The sequence below is a fragment of the Peromyscus californicus genome, unplaced genomic scaffold, assembly GCF_007827085.1.
Source record: "Peromyscus californicus insignis strain IS unplaced genomic scaffold, ASM782708v3 Scaffold_19__1_contigs__length_69161282, whole genome shotgun sequence".
NCBI classification, from domain to species: domain Eukaryota; kingdom Metazoa; phylum Chordata; class Mammalia; order Rodentia; family Cricetidae; genus Peromyscus; species Peromyscus californicus.
Genome location: NW_026294491.1, coordinates 61,738,975 through 61,759,289, shown reverse-complemented (window position 1 = coordinate 61,759,289; position 20,315 = coordinate 61,738,975). Strand labels below are relative to the sequence as shown.

The 20,315-nt window shown below is 50.3% G+C and overlaps 3 protein-coding genes across 3 annotated transcripts in view; 2 read left to right on the top strand and 1 right to left on the bottom strand.

The window, feature by feature from the left end:
• Positions 1–144: 144 nt before the first annotated feature.
• On the top strand, positions 145–7,203 carry Rpl7l1 (ribosomal protein L7 like 1). The gene is made up of 7 exons (XM_052745509.1): positions 145–477; positions 1,194–1,302; positions 2,165–2,325; positions 3,212–3,349; positions 4,251–4,360; positions 4,529–4,748; positions 5,483–7,203. The coding sequence occupies exons 1-6, from the start codon at positions 437–439 to the stop codon at positions 4,735–4,737; spliced, it is 768 nt and encodes a 255-aa protein (XP_052601469.1). The 5' UTR covers positions 145–436; the 3' UTR covers positions 4,738–4,748; positions 5,483–7,203.
• Positions 7,204–8,317: 1,114 nt separating this feature from the next.
• On the bottom strand, positions 8,318–10,195 carry CUNH6orf226 (chromosome unknown C6orf226 homolog). Its single transcript, XM_052745510.1, has one exon. The coding sequence runs from the start codon at positions 8,961–8,963 to the stop codon at positions 8,637–8,639; it is 327 nt and encodes a 108-aa protein (XP_052601470.1). The 5' UTR covers positions 8,964–10,195; the 3' UTR covers positions 8,318–8,636.
• A 7,751-nt stretch (positions 10,196–17,946) lies between these two features.
• The window catches only part of Ptcra (pre T cell antigen receptor alpha), a 10,392-nt gene continuing 8,023 nt past the window's right edge, over positions 17,947–20,315 (top strand). Inside the window, exon 1 of the mRNA XM_052743985.1 lies at positions 17,947–18,025. Within this exon, the coding sequence (XP_052599945.1) occupies positions 17,947–18,025 (79 nt within the window). The remainder of the gene's footprint in view (positions 18,026–20,315) is intronic.

Genomic DNA, 20,315 nt, shown 5'->3' with positions numbered 1-20,315 from the left:
TTCCCCCAAAGCCTCTACAAATAATCCGACCCGAATGTGAGCACCATGTCGGTCTCTCGAGTCTCCGTGGAGACAAAACACCACCCCTCAGCACGCCCGCCGTCCTGCGGAGTCCTGGAGAGTCCGTACCGGAAGTGCAGGTGCATTGTGGGAAGCGTTTCCTGTTCGCAGCCAAACGGCCGCGTTCCAGACACTACAGCCTAACTGAAAAGGGCTGCATCTTGATGAATGTCATAGACTCTAGGAAGCTTGGAAGGGATGCGAAGGAAAATGGAATTTTCTGGCTGGATTCAGGGCTACCAAGACTATTTCTCTGAAGTTCACAGCTGCTAAGGGATCGCAGGCGGCCAGGGTCCTCCAGAGTGGGCGAGAGCGGCGTCTCTATGATCAAGGAGCCATAGAGCGGGCCTCTCTACCCCGCCCAGTCAGACTGCGCATGAGCAGTAGCTGTAGCACCGGAAAGATGGCGGAGGAAGGGTGAGTGTTTGGGTCGTTGAAGCTCTCGAACGGGCTTTGAGTATCCGATGCCATCCTGTCTGTCTATACTCCGGTGATACCACAGGGTGCTTGTGGGGTGCGGAAAGGGGAAAAAGGCTCATATTACTCAGCAAAGGTGGGGACTGAGATGCTGTAGGCTGGGGATTGCGGAGCGGCCGCGACCGAGGTTCGGGTATCTGGAGCGACTTTTGAGACAGCGAGTGAGGAAACTCAGGTTCGGGAAACTCAGTGGCTGGGGAGTGCCCGAGGTGGGTTCGCTGGCTGCCATAAGTGTGCATTTCACAGTTCCATACACGTGTGTCGTGATCAGACAGCCTCCCCATTACCCCTTATCCGCAACCTCTTCCCTTCAAGTCTCTCCCCCACCCCACCCTGGCTTTAATTCTCCTTGGTGGATCCGTAACCGCCCCAAACTTTTCCGGATTTTACCAGGATTTCCTCGCTGTCAGTGTCCGTGACAGGCTACAGGTGTGGAAGCTCTCCGGACCTGCACGAACCCAGGGACCAAAGGTGTCCTTGTTTTTAAGGCTTTCGGGACGAATGAGCTTTACAGGTCTACGGTGAAGATCGATCTGGTTTCCGGACGATCTGGAAAAGACTGACATGTTCCTAAAAGAACAGGATCCTGAATTGGTTTGGAAAGCCATTGAATGTTCATTTCGTAATTTTCCTTGATGTCGATTTTTCCTTATCAGGGAGAGAAAAAAGATCCCTTTGGTTCCGGAAAATCTCCTGAAAAAGAGGAAGGCGTATCAGGCTCTGAAAGCAACCCAGGCAAAGCAGGCCCTTCTGGCAAAGAGGGAGGTAATTCTGGGGAGCAGGGGGTGCGGGATAATGGACTTTGGAGTGGATGCATTTTATTGAGCATATGTTGAACTAGATTTGTTAGCAGACTTTCCCAGAACAACCCCCAGTTGTTCCCCTAAACAGTGTAGTCCAGGTCTCCATTTAGCAAAGATTAACCTAACATCTTTCTGTGAGCAAAATGCTGGAATAGTATTTAAGGGAAAAGTGAAGACTTTCTGAATTCAAATTAAGTGGTGAAAGACCAAATTTGGCAGGAAAAAATATTTTTTTTTTTCCTTAGGCAGGGCCTCTCTGTGTATCTCTGGCTGATTTGGAAATCCATGTGACCAGTCTGGCCTCAGACTAGCAGATCAGAGAACCTGTCTCAAACCAAAAGTATCCAACAATTTTTAATGTTTATTCTATTTAGAATGATGTGCATATGTGGACTGTGCACAAAGTATATACAAAGTTTTTGAGGACAGAAGAAAGACCTATTGTATTTAATGATCCCTAAAACATTGTTGGGTATCATAAACAAAGTAATTGTTAACAACATATAAACTAGTTTACCACAAGCTTTTCTTCGTAATATCTAAATTTTCTTAGCTCTACCTTTACTTGGGTTCCTCGTGTTTCCTTATGTAATGGTGAAAGTATTTCTTTCTTTTTTTTTTTTTTTGGTGGAGGCAGGGGAGCAGGGTTTCTCTGTCCTGGAACTTAGTCGACCAGGCTGGCCTCACAGAGATCCGCCTGCCTTTACTAGACTGCCAGTGTTGGGATCAAAAGTGTGCACCAACACATGCAGCTAAAAGTGTTTCTTTTCCGTGGCTCCTGCGTTAATTGTGGAAGAGATGGTGATGCCTGTCTTCTGTCTTAGGGGAAATCAAAAGAATTCAGGTTTAAGCGACTGGAATCATTCGTACATGATTCTTGGCGGCAACAGCGTGACAAGGTGCGTGTCCGGCGACTAGAAGTGAAACCTCGTGCATTGGAAGTACCTGATAAACATTCCTTGGCCTTCGTTATACGCATGGAAAGGTAGGGTACCAGTGTCTTCTCAGAGTCCCTGAGGTGGGTGAACTGTTGGGTTCTCTTTAGATGTCTGTGTAGGGAGATAGGAGGTAAAGCCTAACCTGCTACAGCAAATTGTGCTGGGGGTGCTGTTAGGACAACAGGTGGAATAAGGTCTGTCTGTGATGCAGACACTCGGTGAAGTCAGGATTGTTCGGTGATACTCTTTCTAAAACAGGAACAGCAACTTGACACAAGACACAAAAGTAGACAGAGTCATCGAGGCGTGGTGGCACGTGCCTTTAATCCCAGCACTGAATCAGAGAAACAAAAGACATGAAGGGTCCAGTGTTGCTCGGGGCATATATCCTGGTGAAGGGTTTGACACTGCAGGATATACAGTACTAGGAAGCAGTGTCCATACTTAGCAGGATTTTGTATTTGTTCCCATCAAATACAGCTGTGTGCTTCTTGATATAAAACCTCTGAGATTTAAGTATTTACAGCCCTGCCCTCTTTTAACCTTCCTGCCACTGCCCATAATCTCTTTCCTGGATTTGGATTTCCCTGCTTCTGAGGTCAGCCTCAGGTCTGCCCTAGAGGCAACAGTCAAAAAGAAATCTGAACATGTTTCTTGCTCTTACTACCCACCCATTGAAGTGATTCCTTAGATAGACACACTTAATACCATAGCCCACTCTCCTGCCGTGCCAGTCTGCCATTCAGAGACTGTCCTTCAGTATCCAGGAATTGCTCCACATAATGGGAAAATGATCTGTTTCCAATCTGCCTTTCAGTACACTGAGCTCTAAGGTGGAGTCTGTGTATCTAGTAAATAGTCGTGTGTCTCAGAATTGACAGACAGACAGACTAGCATAGACTGGAGTCAGACACTGACGGCTGTTCTCTTCAGGACAGAAGGAGTGAGTCTCTTGGTACAGAAGACCATAGCAAAACTTCGCCTGAAGAAGTTGTTCAGTGGTGTCTTTGTCCATGTCACCCCTCAAAGTGTGAAAATGCTGCGCACAGTGGAGCCTTACGTGACCTGGGGGTGAGTATAGTTCTCCGTGTGAATTAATTCCCTTGACTTTGAGTGTTTAAGACACATGGGGTATTGTTCTCCAAGATTGGTGTTGTGTTGGGCATTTTGCTTTGGCCAGTCACCAGAAATAGAGAACCTTGGGGTATGAGGAAAGAAGGCCCAGGGATGCTGCTGATGGTCCCAACAGAATCATTTCAGGGCGTATTCAGTTGTAGATTCACACTAAGTGAAATGAGTGACAGAGAGATCAACACCGAAGCCAGGGTACTGCAGTGCTTATGTGAAGTGTGGACTTCGCTGAGTGGTGCCTCGCACCTGCACCTGTAGTCCCAGAACTTGGAAGGCAGAGACAGGGAGGTTGCTGCAGATTCCAGGTCAGCCTGGGCTGTGCTGTAAGACTCTTTCTCAAACCAAATTTAGAACTGAGTATGGTGCCTCAGGCCCAGAATCCTATGCACCAAAGACGGAGACAGAAGGATTGCCGCAAGTTTGAGGCCAGCATAGGCTACAAGAATAAGACCTGGTCTCAAAGAAACATCTAAATGTCTAATTGTATGCTCGGGCTGCTCTGGGGTTTTCTGTTGGCTGCTGGGTTGGTTTGCTTTTAGCTTACTTGAGTCAAAGTATTGCTGGACAACCCAAGCTCACTTCAGACTCACTGTGCAGCCCAGGATCCTCCGGCCTCAGCCTCTCGGGTGCTAGCGTGGCAGGCACGAGCCACTGTGCCTGGTATCCACCCCAGTTTTTCATCCTTCCTGTCAATTATTTCTCCCGAAAATCCAGCTAAAATGTGACTGTGGTTCACTCCCTGGTTGTGGGAAGCTGGGGTGGGAGGGCCCTTTAAATCCTCTCAGCCAGCTGCAGAACTGAGGCCAGTGTAATGCAGGATGCTGTGTTGTGCCTTACATAGATTTCCAAATCTGAAGTCTGTCCGGGAACTCATCTTGAAACGTGGACAAGCAAGGATTAACAATAAGACTGTCGCTCTGACAGACAACACAGTGATTGAGGAGCACCTGGGTGAGTGCGGCTGTGGGGTCAGCTGGGTAGAAAGCCAGGTGTTGGCAGCTGTGGTTTGGGGTCCAGGGCATACATATCATTGGGCCCTGCAGTCCCAGTTGCCATGTGGGCACTTCCTGTATTCTGGCTAGATGATGGACAGAGGAATCGATGCCCTTCTCTTCTCAGGGAGATTTGGTGTTATTTGCCTGGAAGACCTCATCCATGAAATCGCCTTCCCGGGGAAGCATTTCCAGGAGATCTCCTCATTCTTGTGCCCTTTCCACCTCTCCGTGGCCCGGCATGCTACCAAGAACAGAGTGGGGTTCCTCAAGGAGATGGGTTCTCCTGGCTATCGGGGTGAACGCATCAATCAGCTCATCCGCCAGCTGAACTAGACTGGGACCAGGTGAGGCTGTGCTGCAGACCTGCTCGTGTGTGTGCGCGCTCTCCCTCTCTCTCTCTCTCTCTCTCCCTCCCTCTCTCCCCCTCTCCCCCTCCCTCCCTTCCCCCCCCTCTTCCTCCCCCCCCCCCCCCCCCCCCCCCCCCCCCCCCCCCCGTGTGTGTGTGCGGGTAGCACAATGCTCATGTGGAGGTCAGGGACAGCTTGGGGTGGGGGTTGGTTCTCTCCTCCCATATTGGTTCCAAGGATCAAAGTTGAGTAGTTCAGTCTTGGTAGCAAAACGTCTTTCTTACTAAGCCATCTTGTCAGCCCCTGGTCTTGACTTTTCATGGGTCATGCTTGTCCATTGAAAGTCCCTCTGTGAGCTGGAGGTATGGTTAGTGGTCAAGAACTAACTACAGATACAAGTTCTTAGTCCCTAGCATTTCTAGAAGAGTTCTTCCTGTGTGTGCTGGTACTTGAGAGTCCTGTTAAGATGGGAACGAGCATGTTGACCTGTCGAGAAGGGTCAACACCTGATGAGGCTGTCCCTGTTAGGTTACAGGCTAGAAAACATCTGTGTTGCTGTGGACATTTAGCCTGCAGTGGAGGAGGAATCCCATCAAAAACTACTTTGAGAAAGAATTTGAGGACTAGTTGGCTGTGGTGATGAGAGGACCTCACCCTGGGGTACTTGTGTCACTGCTGTCCTTGCTCTCAGTCCAGGTTGTGTTGATGATGCAGCTGTTTTCCTCCCTTAGGAGTTCCAAAAGCGCGGTGCACTGGAAGAGTGCTTTTGTATCTCAGATGACCAAGTATCTTCAGAGAAGATGATTTCTGCCTTCACACACTGGAAGGAAGAGGCCAGGAGAAAGACAGCGGGGTCCGAGCATTGTGAACCTCAGCACAGCCCAGTTCCATGGAAAGTGGCTGCCCTGCTTCGTCCTGCCTGATGTCTTGGTGTCTTATGTTGGGTGGGCACATAGCCCAAACGTCCTTCCCACCGCTTCAAGACTAAAGCAGTGGACCAGACCAGGGGCATACCTGAGTTTGCAAGAAAGAGGCTTGGTTTTTACTTTTTAATTTATTGTTTGTTTAGGACAGGGTCTTACTGTGTACAATCCTGGCTGGCTTTAAACTCCATAGCAATCCTCCTGACTCATCCTCCTAGGTGCTGAGATTACAGGTGTGTGCACCCCCAGCCTGGGAGCTTACTCCTCAGACATGAAATGTGGTTAGGAAGTGACGAAAGCGGCGTGCGGTCTTGTGCTGTGAGGTCATGGTGTGACGTCAGTGTCCGCTTTGGTCAGGCTTGCCTGTCCTGAGTCGGTGTGGTGCCGTTTGAACCCTGACCTGCTGTTTAAGATGGGGGTTGTCTACGCTAGGAAGACACATGCCTCATAACCATACACACACTCCCACTGTGCTCAGAACTCCATGGTGCTGACACACACCCTCTTGGACCCCGTGCCTCTCACGTGAGGACAGCCTGCTTTTATGAGCATTGATCTAGCATTCTGTGCTAGAAGAGACTAGAAGTTTAGTCTTGGTTGTTCCCTAGTGATAAACTGGGCCTTGTGTTACACCCCTTTAGTCCCAGTGCTTGGGAGACGGAGGCAGCAGAGATCCTGAGTCCTGCTGTAGAGTTCAGGACACCCAGGGCCACACACAGAAACGGCTCAAACAAAAAATGTATCCGGGAATTGCCCATTAAATTTCACCCTGGCTTTCAGGATGGCCTTGGAAATTCCCCTATCAGCCTTTCCTTAAAACCCACACCAGTATGGTGCACGCCTTTAATCCCAGCACTGGGGGGCAGAGACAAGCGGATCTGAGTTCGAAGCCATTCTAGTCTACAGAGTGAGATCCAGGACAGGCACCAAAACTACACAGAGAAACCTGTCTCAAAAACACATACCAGGGGTCCACTTTCTTAACTATTCCCTTGAGATTTCCTGTAACCTTGGCTCACTGTGAAACTTGTTAGAAATAATGACAAGAGCCAGAGCTGGGTGCTGGTAGCACATGCCATTAATTCCAGCACTTGGGAGGCAGAGATAGGCAGATTTCTGAATTCATTCCCAGCCTGGTGTACAGAGCAAGTTCCAGGACAGCTAGGGATACATAGTGAGACCCTTTCTCAAGGGGGAAAAGGAAAGAAAAATTTAACAGTGCCTCAGAACATACTGGTTACAAGGTGAGTGGATTCCAGAATCTTCCAGAGGTCAGTAACTGCTGTTGTAGAGCATTGGGAGATGAGGTAACCAAAAATGCCTTGTTGTGGGTACCATGCTAAATGAGGGACCCCTAGGGGTTGTCAGAGTGCTTCCCTAATATGTAGGAGGCCCTTGATCTAAGGTAAGGGGCATGGCTTCCTTTTCTGGCCTGAAAAGTGGAGCTACTATCTTCCAAGGTGTCTGCTTGCTCAGAATTTAAAACAAGTTTGAAAGTAATTGTAAGTAAAAGTTTATTTTTAGATGTATTGTGTGTGAGTATATACCATGAGTGCGGCCCAGAGCAGCCAGAAAATGTGTGGTGCCCTAGAGCTGGAGTTAAGGGCCAAATGAAAGCTCAAAGGTGCTGGAAGCGACTCCAGGTCCTCTGCAAAAGCAGCGAGGGCCTTTAACAGATGTCTCCAACCCCAGAGCTAAAGTGTATTTAGAGCCTTGGGTGATTGTGCTTGCCAAGTAGATGGATCTTCATGAGTTCAAGGCTACCTTGATTCACACACAAGTTTCAGGCCAGCCAGGGTTATGTAGTGAGACTGCCTCAAGTGACTGGGCAGTGGTGGAGCACGCCTTTAATCCAGGCAGAGAGAGGCAGGCGGATCTCTGTGAGCTGGAGGCCAGCCTGGGCTACACAGAGAAATCCTGTCTCACAAAAAAACAAAAAAAAAACCCACGTGATGATCCCCTCTAACTTACCATGACTTAACACCTCCCAAGCAAGTTGTAGGACTCTAAATTGCCCAGTCTGTTTTAGTCACTAAACTACATGGCTGCTACCATACCATTTGGGTCTCTCTTAGAGAGTGCAGTGAGCCACTGGACCTCTTGGAAAGACTGCTTGGGAGCCTGGTGTGGTGGTGCACGCCCTTAACCCCAGCACTCAGCAGGCAGAGGCCGGAGATCTCTTGAGTTCAAGGCCAGGCAGGGGTATGTAGAGAGACCGGGTCTTAAACAAGATTTCAGGGAGCCCAAGCATAGCTCAGTGACTGACCTGTTCAGCCCACCCCAGCCCCCATCTGGCGCCGAGCACTCTGTTACACTAGTCTGAGCATCGGTGCTGTAATTCCCAGCACTCCTGTTCCAGCTGTGGAGACGGCTCCGGAGTGAGGCACCTGCTGCCAAGCTACAGCTTGGTTCTGGGACCTGCATCGTGGGAGGAGTTGGTTCCAAGAGCCAGGATTTCTCGGGTTTTACTGCCGCTCAGCTTTTAATGAAACGGGCCAGGCGGTAGTGGCACACTGTTAATCCTGGCCCTCAGAGAAGGCCAGAGCTACAGAGAAAATCTGTCTCAAAAATAAGGATTTCACTTGCTGCATCATTCCAGAACCGAGTTCTATCATCAAACCCAAACGACTGCAAAATTAGAAATGACTTGGTTCTCGGGTTTACTTTATCAGTATCATTAGAAGGTGGCCCAGGAGGTTACTGTGACAAGTGAAACAGACTGAAGGTGGTAAAACAGGCTTTTTCAATTACACGGACGGACTAGAACACGGTATGCAGTTGAAATTCAGCGTCCAAACCCAAAATTCCTGGGCAACGTTGAGTCTCCCGGGAAGACTGGGTCCGGTTGAGACAGGTCAGCGCAGATGCAGAAAGATGCGTAAGGGTGGCAGCTGTCCAGACTCTCAGGTTCTTGCAGGACCCAGTCCCGCCCTCCGGATCTCGGCGGTAAAAGCCCTCGAGCTCAGGCATCTGCCGGGCCTCGGCCGAGCTGGGCCGCTGGGCTGACCCAGGCCGGCTCCCCGACGGTCAGGGACTGCGTGCGCGCGTCTAGGGCGGCGGTGCGGGCCGATGCGGCCGAGCCCGCGTCCTCCCAGGGCTTGGGCCTCCGCGGGAGCAGCGACGCCGTGGGTTCGCCGTGGATCGCAGTGATGTGGCGTTTCTCCAGACCCGGGAGCTCCTGGCCCTTCTGGACCAGCTGCAGGAGCTGCGCCAGGGTCACCGAAGCCGGAACCGGCTCGGCAGACGCCAGTGCTCCGCTCGGACTGTCCACACGGCCCCGCACCTCCATGTCCCGCCACCAGTCCACCCCCGGGACCCGTCGCGAGCACTTCCGGGCCGTGTGGGAGCAACCACCTTCGCGGGAAGGGGAGGGGGAACCTCAGACCGTACCAAACGGTCTAGCCCGGGTTGACCTCCAGAACACGAGCTGTTCCTGCTGAAGCTGCAGGCTCGGTTAACCCCCAGCTCTCATCCCACAATGTGGGATGTGCTTAGAAGAAATTATAAAAGAAAAAAAAAGTGATGGACGAGTCAAAAAGTAAAGTTTCATGCCCTCTGGGACAAGTGTGCGGAAGCAGAGCTGCAAAAACGCTTCCCTTCTTCACGTGCAGCCGCGCGCACAGGCAGCAGCAGGACCCGCTGAGTCGTCTTTGTTTTTGAGGCCGGGCCTCGCTCTGTGGTCCAGGCTGTGATTCTGTCTGCTGCTCCCGAGCTCGAGCTCTCTCTCCACACCTCTCTTGTTAACTGTGCACTAAGCACCACATCGCAGGGTTGGTTTGTTCTTGCCGCTGTTGGGGTGTGTTTTGTTGCCTGTTTTGGTTTTGAGTCAAGGACTCTCGCCATCTCCCACAGTGTCTGCTGAGCTATACCTCCTGGCTCCGATGTTCAGGTTTCTGAAGTTGTCAAAGCTAGCCTGAACAGAATGCAGTGACCCATGCCTGTAATACCGTATGCTAGGGCCGTGGAGCCAGCCTGGGCTACATACTGAAAGAGGTAAATAAATAACAGTAAACAGCTTAATCTGGCACACCCCAGAAATCAGTAAGTAATGCGTAATTGGTGTAATTTAAAAACTCACTAAGTGAAAAACAAAAAAGGGAGTGAGATGGCGCAGCAGGTAGGACCACAACTTTATCCCCGGTCCGTGGGTTTTCAAGGTCGATGTAGCCAAGGCTGGCCTTGAACTCACGATATAGTCTTGATTTTTTTTTTTAATGTGGGGTGGGGGTGAGGACACACAGTGTACATGCATATGGAGGTAGATATCAGGAATCATTCTAGATCATTCTTCCACCTTATTTAATGAAGTAGAACCTCTCAATCAAACCTAGAGTGTGCTGGTATGGCTAGTCTCTTTCTGTTTGCTCTGGGGAGCCCCTGTGTCTTAGGGTTTCTATCACTCTGACCAAACAACATGACCAAGACACAGGTTTGTTCAGCTTACACTTCCACATTGCTGTTCATCACTGAAGGAAGTCAGGGCAGGAACTCAAACAGGGCAGGATCCTGGAGGCAGGAGCTGATGCAGAGGCCATGGGAAGAGCTGCTTACTGGCTTGCTCCCCATGGCTTGCTCAGCCTGCTTTCTTTTTTTTTTTTTTTTTTTGGTTTTTCGAGACAGGGTTTCTCTGTGCAGTTTTGGTGCCTGTCCTGGAACTCACTTGGTAGCCCAGGCTGGCCTCGAACTCACAGAGATCCGCCTGGCTCTGCCTCCTGAGTGCTGGGATTAAAGGCGTGCGCCACCACCGCCCGGCTCAGCCTGCTTTCTTATAGAACCCAGGGCCACCTGTCCAGGGATGGCACCACCCACCATGGGCTGGGCCCTCCCCTATTGATCAATAACTGAGAAAATGCCTTATAGTTGGATCTCATGGAGGCATTTCCTCAGCTGAGGCTCCTTCCTCTGACGACTCTAGTTTGTGTCAAGTTGACACAAAACCTTGATGGATAGCCTGTGCTCAATGCCAAGGGCTGGCCTACAGGTCGCTGGCCTGGAGACACCACAGCCTGCCAGGGACAAAAGTCATGGGAGTAAGGGCTTATGACAACATCCTCTACATGTAGTTTTCACATAAATAACATGGTGTGGCACATGATGATGTGATGTCCATGTTACCTGCCAGGTGAAATAAAGAGTCTGTGAATGATGGAGACTTTCAAGTGTATTTGGTCCCACCTGGGCACTGTGAAACTTTGGGGCCAATTCTTTTATTTATCTCAGCTGCAGGCTTTCTGTCACCCAATTGCCCTGTTTCCAAGATACCCCTGCTGGTTAGCTAGGATCCCAAGGGCTGCTTGATGAGGCCATTATCTTTTTAATTTTTCCCTTTATTTTCGTTTTATGTGCATCTGTCTGTGCACCACATGTATGCAGTGCCCTCAAAAGCCAGAAGAGGGCGACAGAGTCCTTGGTTGTTAGCCATCCTGTGGGTGCTGGGACTTGAACTCTGGTCTTCTGGAAGAACAGCCAATGCTTTTATCCACTGAGCCATCTTTCCAGCCCTGAGAGTCATTATTAAGGATCCTCAGTGATCTCTCCTGTGGCCCCTACAGGCCCTCTTTCTGTCCTACTTCACCTAACTTCTTGGACCTAACACCCTCACTTGGTTCAGTAAGCTCCCTTGGCTTCTGGCTTTGGGGTCTGACAAGGAGGTGGGAGAGAGCAGCAGGAGGAAGAGAAGGCCAGCAACACGTTTCTTTGTTTCCCCCCTTTCAGGAGGATCACATTGGCGGCAGCCCCTCCACACTGCTCTGATTCGAGGGCCCTGACACTGTTCCCAATGCACACATGACTCCCTCATGTGTACACTGCCTCTGGGAATTCCCTTGTCCTTGTCCACATCTGTCACATCTGTCAGTGGACTCTGCTAAAACCTCCTTAGGTTTTCCAGTGTCTTGTGTCACTTTCATGTCTTTCCTCACCAACACTAGACGTGGTTCCTCCAGGGCAGACCTGAGACAGGGCATGGGGGGTGGGGGGTTAGGGTTGGACCTCCCACGTTTCAGAAGGGGACAAGCATGTGACTGATGATCTCATTCTTTGTAAGGAAAGAGGGGACAGGTGATGGGACTGGTTCTGCATGGCCAAGCTGCTTGTTCTGGTGTTCATGGGAGACGCACAAGGGGTCCCCAACATCTGTCGTCATGTGAGGATGCACCCGGAGCATCTTGATGGCAGCTGGGAATGGCACCCTGGCTGAAGGCTGGCCTTGAGATGTCACTGTAAGATCACCAAGTTCACCAAGTTCCAGTTCTGATTAAATGCTCAGCCCTTCCAGGAGCCGCCCACCCCCCTTCTTTTTAGAGGAGCTCATTTTATAGCCCAGGATGCCTTGAACTTGCCAACCTCCCACCTAAGTCTCCAGTCCTGGGATGCTGGCATGAACTCCCACACCTGGCCTCCCAGATCTCATTTGCAAAAGTAAGAAAGGTAAGTCAGTGAGGGAGGGACTCTGAGATGGGTCAGAGACTTCACATGTCTGTATCCACATAGCTACATCTGTGTCCTAGATCTAGATAGATATGTTGCACAGTGACAAAAAAACGAGACCCTACTCCAACAATGTGGAAAGTAAGAACTAACTCTGGGTATAAGTTGTCCTCTGGCTTCCACACATGTGTTGTCATATGTATATGCACACATACATACACACATATACATGCACACATACACACATACATACACACATATACACACATAAATGCACACACACACACACACACACAGACAAACTCAGATGGAGCTGTAGTGGACTTGATAGAGCATTAGTGTGCATGAAGCCGAGTTCCACTCCCAACACCACCTAAACCAGGCACAGCAGTGTCTTCCTGTAATTCTAGCGCTTGGGAGATGGAGGCAGGAGGGTCAGAAGTTCAAGTTACAGGGCAGCCTGGGCTCCATGAGACCCTGTCTCCCAGGGAGGAGGAGGAGGAGGAGGGAGGGTGGAGAACACAGGACCCTTGGAATGCTAGGTTATCCAAGTTCATTTCATGGATGCCCAGCCAAGATTTGGGATTTGATATGTTTGGCTCAGCACCTGGGAAGGGCGCTAGTAGTCTGTTGTTTGGTTAATTAAAGCCGTAAAGATTTAATAGCAGCCCACAGTTAAGAAGCTTGAAATGCTAGAACTGCCCTGGCACCCTGGATCTGGAATCAGAATTTTTTGGCGATGAGAATGGTGGACTGGGTGGACTTTAGTCCTAGCCACACATCGGAAGAGTCCAGAAAACATTCCCCTGACTAAGTCATCAAGAAATGTAGGGGTGAGCCACATGTGGCGGCTCATGCTTGTGATCCTAGGTTGAGGCAGGAGAATAGTAGTCTAAGGCCAGCCTGGGCTACATTGCAAGATGTCTCAAGGGGGGTTGATGGAGGGAGGAAGGGAGGAGGGGGAGGAAGGAGCCTGAAGAGATGGCTCAGAGGTAAAGCATCTGCCCAGCAAGCATGAGGACTGAGTTTGAATCCCTAGGATCCTCCTAAAAGTTGGGTGTGGCAGCATGTGTCCAGATTCCTGGTGACCCTAGGCAAGATGGGAGGTGGAAACAGGCGAATCACGGAAGTTTGTGGAGCCATCTTGGAGCAACAAAAGAGAGACCCTGTCTCAAACAAGGTAGAAGGCAAGGGTAGACATCTGGAGTTGTCTCCTGACTCCATATATGTTCTGTGCAAGCAGGAACCCTCACTCACATACGTATGTGCACACATGTACACACATTCGTCATATGCGTACATAGGCAATATACATCACACAAAAGAAGAGGGAAGGGGCAGGCTATCAGCATCCTGGCCTTGCTCTGAAGATGAGTCACCAGGCAGGTCAGCAGCACTGGACTCCCTGGTCTGAACAAAGTTAACGTCATCCTGGCCATGTAGAAGCCAAAGACAGGTAGAGGGTCTGCCTAGCACACCTGAGCACCTTCATGGCTTGCTAGAATAAATACCCTCGGGGATGTAGCTTGGTTTTCCTCAGCCTGGGTTCCTCAGCTGGAAACAGGCAGTTAAGGCCCTGGGCAGGGGTTGTCAGCTGTCTGGGTCTCATTGCCAACCTGCAAGTGACAGGCTTATGCTGGTGTGCCCTGGGCGAAGATCTTGAGAGCAGCGAGACTTTGGGGCCAGGGAGAGCTGGGGCCTCAGGAGAGAGAAAACAGATGTGAGGACGACAGGCAGGGGAAGCCAGTCCAAGAGGGAGGCGGCAGCTGGGGCCGGGCAGGGGGTCGCCAAACCAGCCCACCTTTCTGTCCCCTGAAGGCGTCCCCAGGGGCCTCTCCCATGTGCACTGTGGTCGCAGGGCCAGGGCAGCACTCTCCCCAGGCTGGAGAACGCAGAGGCAGAGTCGTTAGGGACACCTGCCACCCATCCTCCCAGGGGGGAAGCCACCACGGCTGCACCTGGGCACAGCAGGGCCTGGGAACGCGGTGGAACCCGCCGCACCCAAGGCCAGCACCTGCGCAGGCCCAGGAGAGGGCAGGCAAGCGGCCATTACAACTGCCCTTGCGGCACAATGGCACACGGCGGGTGAGGCTGGCACAAGAGGAAAGGGGAGGAAGAAGTAAGACTCTGCACAGAACAGACACCAGCGTGCAATAAGGAGCCTTCAAGAGTCGGGAGGTGCTATTCTGCGAGTAATTTGGGGTTACTAATTAGTTTTTTGCAAAACCTGTGTGCTTTACACAAGCCAAAATTATCTCCTATCGGAGAGAAGGTGGAGTGGGTGAGACTGAACTTAGCGCTCTCAAATAAAGACAGTTGTTTTTGTTTTCGTTTTCCTTTTGTTTTTTGAGGCAGGGTCTCAGGCTGCAGTCATGACTGGCCTGGAACCCTCTGGCATACTGGGGTAGCACAAACTCCCACCCTGTGCTCAGCTCCAGTGGAAAGCAGAATTGAGAAGATATCAATTCTCTAGCCGGGGAGGGCTTTCTAGGTTTAAAATCCATTTACTGGTCCCTAAAAAAAAAAAACAAAAAAAAAAAAAAAAAAAAACTACAGATTTGAAAAAAGTGGGCAGGCATGCCAGCATTCTGGAGGTGGTAGCCCGTGGATCAGAGTCCGTGGCTGGCGTGGGAACCTTTTCTCTTCTTTTCTCATTCTCCTCCTTTCTTTTCTTTCTTTCTTTTTTTTTTTTTTTTAATACAGGGTTTCTCTGTGTAACAGCCCTGGCTGTCCTGGAATTCGCTCTGTAGACCAGGCTGGCCTTGAACTCACAGAGATCTGCCTGCCTCTGCCTCCTGATTGCTGGGATTAAAGGCGTGTGCCACCACATCCCGACAAAAGACCTTTTCTAAATAGATAAGACCTTTATGCTCCATGTTACCAACCATTAGGAAAATGCAACAAAATCATTCTAACGGCGCCAACCCTTAGGTCCCCAGCCCTTAGGTCCCCAGCCCTTCGGTCCCCAGCCCTTAGGTCCCCAGCCCTTCGGTCCCCAGACCTTAGACAGCTGAGGTCTCCATGATGGAAGAGCCATGGTAAATTCAGCATGTAGACAGCAGCACCTGCCAAATGAAAACAAAGGCCTACTCCGTCCAAGTCCACAGTTCTGGGAAAGTCTCCAATGGACTAACCTTGCTTTTTGGCTTCTGTAGTTCCTTTTCTGGCTAGTTGTGCTTGTTAACTGAAGTATGTCAACCCAGAACATGTTTTTTTGTGCTTAAAAGCTCACCCTAAGAAAGACTCACCATTACACTGGGATCCCCAACACTCAGTATAAGCGCTGGACGGCTAATAAAGACTTTCTATTGGCTTAAACCCATGTCCGAGCAGTCTTCTTTGGTGAATACCCCACCACACTGTAATTAGATATCCCTCGTGCCACTTAGGATATCCATCTTAGGATAGCCATCTAGACCTAGGAAATCAGCTGCTCATGGCTGCAAGGGCCTGTAATCCCAGCACTTGGGCGGTTTGAAGCAAGAGGGTGGAGAGTTGGGGCCATCTTGGGCAATACCTTGAAACCCTGTCTCAAAAACACAAAAGAGAAAAAGAAAGGCTGGAGAGATGGTTCAGTTGCTAAGAGCATTTGCTACTCTTCTGGAGGACCAGAATTTGTTTTTTGATTGTTGGTTTTTTGAGACAGGGTCTCATGTATCTCAGGCTGGTCTCAAATTCTCTTTGTACCTTGAACTTCTGATGCTTCTGCCTCCACCTCAGAGCTGTGACTACCAGCACACCACCTTACCTGGTTTATGCAGTTGGGAATCAAACCTAGGGTGCTGTGGGATGTCTTTCTGTACTTTGTGAATATGTGTTGCCCTGATTGGTTGATTAATAAAGCTGTTTGGCCAATGGTGAGGCAGAATAAGGTTAGGTGGGACATTTGAACTGAAGAGAAGAAACGAGAGTGAGAGGAGACTCCAGCCCGCCACCCAATGAGCAACAAGATGTCAGCAGACCCATAACGCCACGGCCACGTGGCAACATATAGATTCGTAGAAATGGGTTAAGTTATAAGAGCTAGCTAGCAAGAATCCTGACCCATATGCCATACAGTTTGCAAGTAATATAAGCCTCTGTGTGTTTACTTGGGACCAAGTGGCTGTGGGGTGTGGGTGGGAGAGATTCATCCCAACCACGGGGCCGACTAGGGCTTCACGCATGGCAGGCAAGCACTTTACCAGCCTCCTGCTCAGACTCTATGAGGCCATCGGGGGCAACACAGAAAGACCCCATGTCAAAAAGTAATACAGCCAGGCATGGGGCTGCATGCATTTAATCCCAGCACTCGGCAGGCAGAGGCAGGTAGATCTCTGTGAGTTCAAGGCTGGCCTGGTCTACGGAGCTCCAGGCCAGCCAAGGCTACACAGTGAAACCCTGTCTCAAAAACAAAACAATACAGTGCTGCCTGCAACCTTGGCCAGAGACGTTTCTTCTGCAGGGGCAGCAGCTACTGCAGAGGACTCAGGGCTGGTCCAGATGAGCAACTGTTGAGTGCTCAGCTCCAAATGGGACATCTCCATCATCACCACCCCACCCCTCACCAGGTTGAAGAAACATCATGTGGAGAAGGAGCTGGGAAGAGTAAGAACCACAGCATGGGGAGGAGCGCTGGGAAACCCTCTCTTCTAGACAGAAGATGGCTTTGGTGCTCATGAACTCACTGCAGCTGTGCCAACTTGCACGCAGTTCTGACAAGATCAGTCAGCGGTCCAGCCACTAACCGGCCTCCGGGTTAGAACAAAAGAGAGAAGTCATAATGCTTATAGGAGGAGAGCTGGGGCTGTGCAGGGGAGAGGGAAGGGAGAACTAGGGGCGGATCCAGGTGTGGGGTTGCCAAAGAATGAATAAACATATTAGAGAAATAACCCAGCACTTGGGAGGTGGAGGCAGGAGGACCATCCTTGGCTACATAGCAAACTCAAGGCCATCTAGACTACATGAGACCCTACCTCAACAGAACAAGAATGGTGGCAGGAGAGATGGCTCAGCGGTTAAGAGCACATACTGCTCTTGCAGAGGACCTGAGTTTGGTTCCCAGCACCTACGTCAGGTGACTCCCAATCCTCTGTAACTGCAGCTCCAGAGATCCAATGCCTTAGACACACACATAGACATAATTAAAAACAGTGTGTGTGTGTGTGTGTGTGTGTGTGTGTGTGTGTGTGTGTATGTATGTATGTGTGTGTGTGTGTGTGTGTGTGTGTGTGTGTGTGTGTGTGTGTGTGTGAGAGAGAGAGAGAGAGAGAGAGAGAGAGAGAGAGAGAGAGTCAGGATCGCTCTGTGTAGCCCTGGCTGTCCTGGAACTCACCTTGTACTCAAACTCACAGAGATCTGCCAGTCTCTGTCCCCCTTGGGCATCAGGTACATACTGGCACATAGACATCTATACAGGCAAAATACCCACACACATAAAGTAAAAAAAAAAATAATAAAAAAGTTCAACCTTGGCTCTGCCAGCTGTGACCTTGGGCAGGCCGCTCAGTCTCCCTGAGGCTCAGTTGCCTTGTCTGTGAGGTGAAGCAGCTGGAGGATGACATGAAGAGCTGTATGTGGAGGTCCCGCCATGCACCTTGGGTGGGCACCCAGCTCCTGGGATGGGAGTGCCACCTGAAGTGCCTGACACCCCTCCTCCCCGGAGAGGTCTGAGAACTAGGGGGAGAGAAACGGCTCAGCTCGTGGCAGAGCAGCTGAGGTACAGCTGGGCCTGAGGCCTGGGAGGGAGTCTGGGGAGCCGCCTCCCCCAGCCCACACCTCAGGGCTGCAGCTGGGCCTGTGGCCTGGGAGGGAGTCTAGGGAACCTCCTCTCCCAGCTCACACCTCAGGGCTGAAGCTGGATCATGCCTCTTCTCGAGTGGGCCATGGCTAGGACATGGTTGCTGCTTTTCCTGGCTCTCAGGGGTCAGACTCTGCCCACAGGTAAGTCCCTCTTGCCTCCCTCTTTGGCTGCCACTGAGCCATCCCCTGGTACCAGCTGAGCCTCTACAATGATGTTGGGATCCATGGCCACCTGGTTCTGAGGCCTCATGTCCTCCTCCAAATGGAGTGTCAGCAGGGCCAGCTGTCCTTCTAGGAAGCATAGAGAAGTAAAAGCATCCTTGATCTGGTGGTGTAGGCCTGTAGCTCCAGCTAGCCAGGAGGCTGAGACAGGGGAATCCAAGTCAAGGGTAAAAAGAGGACGGACTATGGGTATAGCTCAGGGGTAGAGCATTTGCCTCGCTGTCATGCGTGAGGCCTAGGTTCAGTCCCAGAACTGAATCATATAAGAGAAAAAGAGCAAGCTGGATGGTACCCCATAGAAGTTGGAGTCATGGAGCCAGGGCTGTGTTGTGTGATGTAGGGTGATGCACTATGGGCAACATTGTAAGCTCCTGGGCTGTCCTTCCTGCCCTCAGAGTACCCTCTTCCAACAGGGACCAGGGTGTCTCAGGTTCACTTCCAACTCAGGAGGTCCCAAGGTGTCAGCAACTTCCCAAGAGTTTAGCCAAGGATCAAGACCAGAGTTCCAGTCCATCTGAAGCATGGACATATATGGTGGGGAGGCCTTGGACTTTTGAGTCAGGGAGTCTACTTGATCTAAATTCACCCCTAGTGTGTCATGGGGACTTCCTTGATTGGTAGAAGATACAGCAGGAGGCCTGAGCTCTGGGAAGGAAATACGTGGGGTATGGAGGGAAAACCTGGGAGGCTTCATAGTGGAGGTGGAAGCTGATTCGTTTGAGGAGGCTGAGGGTTCTGGGGCTCACTCCTGGCCTTCTGTTGTCCCGTTGTTTACAGGACTTTAGGAATATTAATATAAATAGTATTTCCAAAGCTTACCTAGCAAAGCCTTATATTAGCTATACTCTTCACAAAGATTCTCTTGGGCCATTATATTGTCCGGACATTTTGATCTCAGTCAATTAAGGGGATTGAGTCAGGGACCAACCTCAGCCCTGTCTAAGGCTTGATTTCTTGTGTCATATGACCAAACTTCAGGCAGTTTTCAAGGCAAAGCGGACTGTGAGATCTGTGGTCACAGAGGCTCAAACGCTGACTGCAGATCTGCTCGGTGCCCTCGACCTGTTATTTGGCCTCCTAATACCTTCAACTCACCTTCCACAAGGCTCTCTGGCACCCTGGGGCATTTCCTTACCTTGGCCACACAGAGTTCATAGTGTGAATTTATTTTCAGTTGTTAATATTTGAGATTCTATTTATAATTTTAAAAATCCTATTTAAAAAATAACCTTTAATTGTGTCCTGAATGGGTCATCTTTACTGAAGGAATAAGACAAGAGCGAGTTGGCTCCATGTGCAAAGGCACTCCCCGCCAGACTGACAGCCCGAGTTCAAGCCCTGGGACTTCCACTGTGGAAGCCTAGTACAGAACTGACTCCCTAAGTTGTAGTCTGGTCTCCACAGACACATGCCCCCCCACACAGAGTAAATTATTTTTTAAAGTTTTATTTATTTATTATGTATACAGTGTTCTGCCTGCATGTATGCTTGCAGGCCAGAAAAGGCATCAGATCTCTCTACAGATGGTTGTGAGCTGCCATGTGGTTGCTGGGAATTGAACCTGGGGCCTCTGAAAGAACAGCCAGTGCTCCTAACCGCTGAGCCATCTCTCCAGCCCAGAAAGTGTTTTTTAAAAAGAGGAAAAAGGATGTTGGGCACCAGTGGCACACGCCTTTAATTCCAGTACTTGGAGGCAGAGGCAGGCAGATGTCTGTGAGTTCAAGACCAGCCTAGTTTACAGAGCAAGTTCCAGGACAGCCAGGACTGTTACACAGAGACACCCTGCCTAAAAAAGAAGAAGAAGAAGAAGAAGAAGAAGAAGAAGAAGAAGAAGAAGAAGAAGAAGAAGAAGAAGAAGAAGAAGAGTTCTCCGTGGTTAAGAGACTGACTGCTCCTCCAGAGGACCTGGGTTTCATTCCCAGCACCCACATGATGGCTCACAACCATCTGTGATCAGACTCCTGTCATCCCAAGGGATCTGATGCCCCCTTCTGACCTGTGCAAACACTGCATGCATGTGGTATACAGATATACTTACAGTCAAAACACTCATATATAATGAAATAAAAGTAAAATCTTAAAAAAATCGAATAAGACTACATGCTGGGGGTGTGACTCTGTTGATAGAGTTTAATTCCCTGCACCTCATTAATTCCCTGCACACCTCATGGTGTGCACATGCCTGCAATCCCAGGACTCTGGAGGCAGA

Excerpts from the sequence above, each read along its gene's own strand:
- Rpl7l1 (XM_052745509.1), top strand. The coding sequence starts at position 437 with ATGAGCAGTAGCTGTAGCACCGGAAAGATGGCGGAGGAAGG. Across the intron at positions 478-1,193 it reads GGAAAGATGGCGGAGGAAGG|GGAGAGAAAAAAGATCCCTT; the intron begins GTGAGTGTTTGG and ends TTTCCTTATCAG. Across the intron at positions 4,361-4,528 it reads AGTGATTGAGGAGCACCTGG|GGAGATTTGGTGTTATTTGC; the intron begins GTGAGTGCGGCT and ends TTCTCTTCTCAG.
- CUNH6orf226 (XM_052745510.1), bottom strand. The coding sequence starts at position 8,963 with ATGGAGGTGCGGGGCCGTGTGGACAGTCCGAGCGGAGCACTGGCGTCT.